The sequence below is a fragment of the Dunckerocampus dactyliophorus genome, chromosome 3 (genome assembly GCF_027744805.1).
Source record: "Dunckerocampus dactyliophorus isolate RoL2022-P2 chromosome 3, RoL_Ddac_1.1, whole genome shotgun sequence".
Lineage (NCBI taxonomy): Eukaryota > Metazoa > Chordata > Actinopteri > Syngnathiformes > Syngnathidae > Dunckerocampus > Dunckerocampus dactyliophorus.
The window spans coordinates 29,371,481-29,380,181 of NC_072821.1; the positions used below are offsets into that span (position 1 = coordinate 29,371,481).

At 37.3% G+C, this 8,701-nt stretch overlaps 2 protein-coding genes across 4 annotated transcripts in view; one reads left to right on the top strand and one right to left on the bottom strand.

The window, feature by feature from the left end:
- Positions 1-6,623, top strand: part of si:ch211-71n6.4 (para-nitrobenzyl esterase) — a 68,845-nt gene extending 62,222 nt beyond the window's left edge. For all 3 annotated transcript variants that reach the window (XM_054770177.1, XM_054770176.1, XM_054770175.1), the window contains exons 9-10: positions 1,143-1,370; positions 3,323-6,623. In XM_054770177.1, the coding sequence (XP_054626152.1) occupies positions 1,143-1,370; positions 3,323-3,465 (371 nt within the window). In that variant the 3' untranslated portion in view covers positions 3,466-6,623. The remainder of the gene's footprint in view (positions 1-1,142; positions 1,371-3,322) is intronic.
- LOC129178186 (serine/threonine-protein kinase BRSK2-like) overlaps positions 1-8,701 on the bottom strand; it is a 122,479-nt gene that overhangs the window by 1,362 nt on the left and 112,416 nt on the right. The gene's annotated exons all lie outside the window — the stretch shown is intronic.

Consider the following 8,701-nt stretch of genomic DNA (forward strand, 5'->3'; position numbering starts at 1 on the left):
CTTTTCCAAGTCCACAAAGTACATGTAGACCGTTTAGGCAAACTCCCATGTACCCTCCAGTATTTTTGCAAGGGTGTAATGCTGGTCGAGTGTTCCGCGACCGAGATGAAAAACACATTGCACCTCCTGTAGCCGAGGTTTTACTAACCCATCTCTCCAGCACCTAAAGAGTGTGATCCCCCTGTAGTTGGAACACACCCTCCGGTCACCCTTCTTAGAAAGGGGGACCACCACCACGATCTGCCAATCCAGAGGTGCTGTTCCCGACTTCCACGCAATGTTGAAGAGACATGTCAGCCAAGACAGTCCCTCAACAGACCTTGAGGAATTCAGGGCGAAACTTCTGCCCTCTCAGAGCTTTGCCACTGGGGAGCGTTTTGACTACGCCAGATACCTCTTCCACGGTGATGGAATTGTCCACGTTCATGTCCTCTGCTTCCTCTTACTCTCAATCCCACTTAATAATCAAGAGTTTCATTTCAAAACTACATTTTGCGTTCAGTTGTGTTGTCATTGACTAATATTTAAATTTGTTTGATGATCTGGAACATTTAAGTGTGACAAACATGCAACAAAAAAACTAATCAGGAAGGGGGCAAACACATTTTCACACCACTGTATATGCATTTTGAATTGTTTTATGCATGGAAAACTATAATTGTGAAACTATAAAAACGTGTCTGTGTGAACATTTTTGAGAGTCACCCGCTGATGACATCATATACGGGCGACTTCCGGTTCCCATTTTGTTTGGAAGCTATGCTAACAAGGACGTTTGTGATAAAAATACATAGAGAACACAGTTGGATTCACACAGTGTATTGACGACACGACAAGACACGCGCCATTATTTACGCTAACTGGAAAATATACACAAACTGAAAACCAAAAAACCAAAACCAAACCAAAAAATAGACTCTAATCGAGCTCCCACTGTACAGTATTTGCATTTAAGTGTAAAGTATAGAAAGTAGGAAAGTATTCACACACCTTTAAATAGCAAGGGACATTTTTTTGTTGATTACAGCAGCGTAAACTTGGAGCAGCGGTATTCACATGTTAGTGTATGATTTCACCTGTACATTAAATTGTTCAGATTTTTATCTTACATAACTAACTTTTGTTTTTTTCTTTCCGTGCAGCGGCCCTTCGGAGTCCTGTGTATCGCTATGTGGTGACACATACACCTTCTGGACCAGTCAACACGTCAAACGGTCTTGTTCTTTTTGATAGCCGCTTTTCTTTCCACTTCTTGGACGCTATTGCTTTCTTTGGGGAACTGCAGTTCATATTAGGGACGGCACCTTCTGATGAGGACAAGCGTTTCCAGGACGTCGTAACGAGACACCTTGTGCACTTTGCCAAAACAGGTAACAATGATGCCCACTGAGTGTCCCCCAGTCAAGTCTAATGACGAAACACATTCAAGAGTTCAACGCCTGCGCTTGTTTGTACTGCATGTCCACACCAACACGGATGTCTTAAAAAGGCACATTTTTAATGCGTTTTGTCTTCAAACTTACATTTTTGTCCTTTAAACTGAGCTTTTGAACAGTTATAATGCCACCAAGTCAGTCTTCTCCAGGCTTGTGATTGGACAAAATGAACATGACTGCCAGTGCATGTGCTTTTATCTGGACAGTAGAGATGCTCAATATTTCTTTACCAACATCCGATACTGTGTAGTACTTCATTACCGGTAAAGTGGTGTTATTTTTCGCCATAATATTATTACGTTATTCTTGTAAAATGACGACTTTTCTCCTTAGATGTAAAAAACATTTTCTTTATATTTTGACTTTATTCTTGTAAAAATACTGCAGATTTTTCCAATTTTGCTGTTGTTTTCTTGTTAAATAACATTTTTAGAATGTGCTGTGGACCAATAAAAAAAAAAACAGCCTTTAATATTTCAACTCTATGCTACTAAAATAACATCATTTTTCCTCATAAACTTTTCTTCTTGCTAGAAGAACTTTTTTCTCTTAATGTTTTGACTTCATTTTTGTAAAATTACGGCTGTTTTTGTATTTCTGTTGTTCTCATAATTGTGACCTTATTCCCATAATATTTTGTCTTTATTCTTGTAACATTATAACTTTTTCCATAACTTAACTTTCTAAAAATGACAGCTTTCTTTGTTGTTTGTCTTCTATCTCATGACATTATGACTATAAAAAAAATATATTTTTTCTTTAAGATTTCAACTTTATGCCACTGAAATGAAACTGTTTTTCCTGCTAATACAGTCAAACCTGTCTTAGCAGCCACCTGCCTATAGCGGCCACTGAAAAATCTCCTGCAGGAAATTTACATGTTATAGACCCTGTGTATAGCGGTCACCTGTCTAATGCGGCCAGCGGCCACCCATTTTGTATCCCTTGGTCAATATCTGACCGCATATAGCAGCCAAAATAACGACTCAAGCCGAAGCTTCATGCAAGAAAAAGTTTTGTTTTTTAATCAATGAAGCCGTCGTGTGTAGACTTTAATTACTGAGTCCTCGCTCAGTCACAATCATTCACAAGATCCACACAAACTGTCAGTTGTTTGACATTAAAAAAAGCCGTCTTCATTGGAGCAGACAGTGACACCGTTTATTTCCTGGTGTGAGACAAAGGTGTGAGACACTTCCCAACTCTCTCGACACTCACATCTAGCACTCAGCCTAGCTCTCCTGCTCGTGACGGCCACCGTCACTTCCTGTCACTTCCTGATGAACTAAAGCTGTAATGACACTCTGCCGTATATATAGTAGCACAGCTTTGTTCTGTGGGTGGTGTAGAATAACAAGCCTAGTTGTTCTTTACAACTTTTATTCGCAGTCCCACAGTGCCCTCTACTGGTCAACATGTAACAGTACAATTATATGTATCTGCAAACACAACAAGCTTCTAATCAGACATGTTAATATGTGCGCGCGCAAATTCAAAATGGCCGCCAACCTGTCTATAACGGCCACCTGCCTATAGCGGCCACTTTTGCCATTTCCCTTTGGTGGCCGCTATAGACAGGTTTGACTGTATTACATTAGACATAGGTTACGTTAGAATAGATTAAAATTTTTTCCTGTTAGTATTTTGACTTTATTCTTGTAAAATTACTGCTGATTTGACCATTTTTGTTGGGTATTTTTTTAGTTTTCTTTTTTATTACATTATATATTTAGAATGTGCTGTTGTTCGATTAAAAGAAGAAAAAAAAACTGCCGCGGACCACAAATGGCCCCCAGGGCGTACTTTGGACACCCTTGCACTAGATGCACTAAATAATTGGGAAAGACTGGTTTAGAGAATAAAATGAGAATCTCTTCTTTTTGCAGGTAAAATGGAAGAGGAGTGGCCAGAATATCCAGCAGCCACGGCTTTCCTGTCCAGCAGCCTCCACGTTGTCCGCAACTTTACATCTGCTCGCTGTCAGTTGTGGAGGGAGAACGGTCTGTATTCTTATGCCTGCATCAACTGATGACACCTTGCCTCACAGCGACCTTCATCTTGACTCCATGTGGTTTTTAAAGGGACAGAAAACATTTTCCTCTTTTCAACAATAACAACATTAACATTAAAAACATTGTTTTAGGGTGTACTCACACTGCACCATTCGTACCCTGATAATTACCCCTCCCTTTCCTTGACCCCGCTGGCCGACGTTCACAAACTGTACTTTATTTGCTGCTACCTGTTGGCCCTCGCTCATAAACACATAATGGACTGTGAGTGTAGCGCGTCGTTCCAGCTACGTACAGTAGGTGGCATTGTAACTCCCACTTTGTTGCTATATTTAGCAAGCATTCAGACCCCTTAAAATTGTGACTAAAAAAAGTGACTAATCTAGTGACTTTTACTGCTTTTATTGGAGACTAACATGAAAGCACGTACTGCTTTTGACGACTGCTATGAGCCCCTCGCCCTAGTTTGCCATGTTCATTTGAAGTTGTAATCATATTTGTTTTGCTTTTCATGTTTTTTGCTCACTTTTTGTCTCCCAGACCGTCCATGAAAATGATGTGCGCATGCATCAGGGCCGATTATGCAAATTAGACAACGACGTTATCCCCGACCCCAAAAATAGACTACATTCCTGTGGGAAAGTATGTGATCATTGGTGTTAAAACCCGTATATGTACTATTCTGTGACATTCCTACAGTTTCTCTGACTTTGTGGATTATTTTCAAACACTTCGACCATTAACGAGGTCTCTGAAATGACTTAAGGATCTAGTGTGAATACCCCCTGTTGCCACATTCGCCGAGATCAGTGGTGTCCGAAGTGCGGCCCAGGGGCCATTTACAGCTCATGACTGCTTTTTTTATTGGCCCTTGGCACATAAAAAAATACAGTTAAACAAGGAAATAAATAAACATCATCAAAAGTGGAAAAAAACAGCAGTAATCTTAGAAGAATAAAGACAAACTATTAAGAGAGTAAAGTCATAATATTAAGAGTTAATAAGTCGCAAGTTGAAATATTAAAGGAAAAAGGTTGCAATGTGAGAAACAAACAAAACAGAATAACGTTGCAGTTTTAGGAAAATTTGGTTGGGTAAATGCCATAATGTTATGATCGTAAAGTCAAAATATTATGGTCAATAAAAAAAAATCACGTATGAGAAAAAAGAGAAAAGAAATGGATTGCACGGGATGGTGGGAGCGAGGTCTTGCCCCAGGTGGAGGATTTCGAGTATCTCCGTGTCTTGTTCTCGAGTGAGCGAAGGCTGGAGCGTGAGATCAAAAGGTGGGCCGTTATGGTGAAGAAAGTTTCAATCTTTTTCTTTTTAACAATATTAGCTGGCAATATTATAATACAATAAGGAGTGTTTTGCAAATGAAGTGTGGCGCTGAACATTATCATTCATCATCCTTAGCTTACATGGAGTCTCACAGATGTTATTTCTACGCTGCTTATACTCCATCACACCACTAAGACACTTTGGTATACACTTAAGGTTTTTTCCACGCTTATGTTTTATTTTTATTTTTTATTCTTTACCTTAACATAATGTACAGTAGGGAAAAGAATTACAGTGGAACCTTGGTTAACGTCATTAATCCATTTCGGAAGGCCAGACTCTCACCGAAATGTACTCTAACTAAATACATTTTTCCTATAAGAAATAATGTAAATCCAATTAATCCGTTCCAAACAGCCAAAAATGTTAACGCAAAACACATTTTTATAGTTTTTCAGTTACAGTTTTATATGCAAGAAACAATTCAAAATGCATCTAAATACAGTACATGTACTGGAAATGATGAATGACAGGATAAATGAACATTTAAGGTTACTTTGACCTTCTTTCAAGACGTGATTGTTTCCTAAGACACGATTTGGCAGCGAGAGCAACAGGGCCACCAACGTCCTGTTTTGCTCTGATTATTTATTGAATTCAAAAGTGTTTCTCACTTCAAGTCTGCTTGTCTTTTGATCACAGCTGCAAAATAACACAACGTGGATCCAAAGAAAGTTGCAACTGGCAGCATTTTTATAAAGAAGGTGAGATACACTATTTAAGAAATAACTCAACTCACTGATCTTGCTGCCCCATCGTGTCTTTGTCAGCATGTCATTGCGTCCTCAATAAAGGGAAAAGTAACCTTAAATGTTTATTTATTCATTTCATTTATATGCATTTAGAAATTCTAAAACTATAAAAAATACGGTTTGTGTTGACATTTTCGAGACTTGTGGTGTAACTGTGTTAGTGAGCAAAGAACTACAGTCAACCGCCGATGACATCATAGACAGGCGACGGACATGACTTCCGCTTCCTGCTTCCATGTATTAGCAGGCACCTAACAAGGACGTTTTGTGATAAAAATACATTAAAAACACAGTTGGACTCATACAGTGTACCAATAATGCGACAAAACGTTGCGCTATATTGTACGCTAACCGGAAAATGTGCGCAAACCGAGGCTAAATATTGATGTAAATTTACGTTAACTGAAAAACACGCTAACGGAGGTTCCACTGTACAGTTCTTGTGTCATGTCGATTGCATTGGAGTGAAATTCAGCTTGTAAGTCCCTGAGTCAATGGTGTTATTAGAGAAGTAGTATGTGTGTTTGGTTTGCTCCTCAAAGAAGAAGGGAAACAGATACATGGGTGTGCACTTTTATATTGTCTTTCTAACTCACACATTATGTAATGCTGGTAGGATTACTACCAAAAGTACAGATCCAGTGCATGTACTTTTGTGGTTTACCAGTCATATTGAATGCCAGCTTCAGGTAAACGAGAGAACATTGTGCAGTGGGTGTTGACGTCATACAAATGCAAAGGTATTTTATTCGTGAGTTGACATTTATTGCTAAAGATGAAGGATACATGTTTCATGTTTTTATTGTTATGTACTCTTTTTAGAGAAATGAATGAGCCACTAGATCACATGTTTGCACTGGATACTAACCATGTTAATTGGCCCAATCAATCAATCGTTTTGCACTTTGTGGGGAAGCAATGCTATTGGGCGTGTGATATATCACATTTACACAAAAATTGAGGGAAATCAAATGTCTCTCTGAAGCTTTGATTGCCAGATTAAACGTTGAGAAGATGTGGTGCACTTTTTCATTGTCTGTGGAATCAATACTGCTGTTTTAATGATGTAAATAAAAAAAAAAAGGAAAAATCTGCAGTCATTTTACAAGAATAAAGTCAAAATATTACGAGAAACATGTTTAAATCTAATTTTACGTGAATAACCTCATTTTAGCAGCAGAAAGTAGAAATATTAAAGAAAAATATTTGTTAAAAGTCATAATATGAGAAACAAACAAAAAATAAAGTAATTTTTTGAAAATTGGGTTGCGGAAAAAGTTAGAATTATTATTAAATTTACAAAAAGGAATTTGAAATTGTTGGGAAATTAAAAAAAAAAAAACAGCAGAAATGGAAAAAAAACTTTTACAATAATTACAATAATAAAGTCATATACAGCTGAAATATTTCAGAAAAAAGTATTTTTTTAAGTCATACATAATATAACGAACTAATTTAAGTTGTCATTTTTGGAAAATGAACTTGGAAAAAAAATATTATTGGAATAATGTAATAATATTACAATAAGAGGATTTATGAAGATAATGTCAGAAGATTAAATATAATAGATAAATATCATTTAAGATTAAATATTTGGAAAAAAACAATAAAAATTGGAAAAATAGAGCAAAGATCGAAGTTCAGATAAATAATGTGCTTTTTCGCCTGTATGCAGTGGTAGAGCTCCATGGCCATCTCGTCATTTCAGATATCAACTTATTGCCACCCCTATGTAAGTACACTAAGTCCCCAACTAACGAACACAATTGGTTCCAGACAACCGTTCTTAAGTCGAATTGTTCTTAAGTCGAAAAAAAATGAATATTACCAATGATATAGGTACTACAAGTACGTGTATACATATACAGTATATGTGTGTGTATGTAAATATGAGTTTGGATGCAGTAGTAATATTAAACGAGGATAATTAATGAAAAAACAATAATAAAAGTGATATAATAATACGTAATGATAAATGTTATTTACCTTTGAAGAGGAGTGGTCGAGCATACGTTGTTGGTTGTGGTGGAAGAGGAGGAGTTATTGAAAAAAAGGACAAGTCGTCGTCGTTAGACTCTTCTAAAAAAGGTAGTGTTCTGTGGGTGGTGTAGAATTAAGCAGGTCTATTAACTCTTCATAAACTTTAATCACACGCTCTGTCCTGGTTGTATCATAAAACTCTTAGCCTTCCTCTCTCCTCTTCCTCGTCTTCCTGTATCTGTTGGTCCCATTAGCAGTGTCACAGTGCCCTCTGCTGGTCAAGCATGTACCAGTATAAATATGGACTTATAAGGCAAAACACATGAAAATATAGACCAGTCGGCTTGTGTTCTATCTCCGAATGTTCGCACGTCGCATGTTCGTTAGTAGGGGACTTAGTGTAATGGTCTCAGCATGGCCACCCCAATGAAAAATGGCTTTTTAAAAAACATATATACAGTACATATACAGTACATGCCAAAAGTTTGGACACACACAACGCAACTGATGGTCCCAACCCCATTAATAAGGCAAGAAATTCCACTAATAACCCTGACAAGGCACACCTGTGAAGTGAAAACCATTTCAGGTGACTTTACCTCATGAAGCTCATTGAAAGAACACCAAGGGGCTGCAGCGCTAACAACAACAACAACAAAAGACATATTTTGAGTTATTTCACACTTTTTTGTTAAGTATATAATTGCACGTGTTCATTCATAGTTTTGAGAATCTACAACGTCAATAGTCCTGAAAATGAAGAAAACACATTAAATGAGAAAGTGTGTCCAAACTTTTGACCTGTACTGTACATATACAAACATATCATTTTTTAGCATCTTACAAAATATCAGTGGCCCTTGCATCCTTTCATTTTTCGGTATGTGGCCCTCGCTGGAAAAAAGTCTGGACACCCCTGATTTATACAGTCGTTCATGCAGAGATTTGGGGGTCCTTAATAATTTAATTGAACCATTATTTTTTGTATTAATATATTTTATGTGCACATTTTAATTTCTCATATTTTATAAGGACAAAGCAGTATAGGATACGTTTTAATACATTTAATGTGTTTTTTTTATATGTGGAATCCTGCCTTACTGGTGACATTATTTGCTGCAGTGATGTATGTGTCCACCAGATGGCGGTATAATACTATGTACTGTATGATGGCCATTTA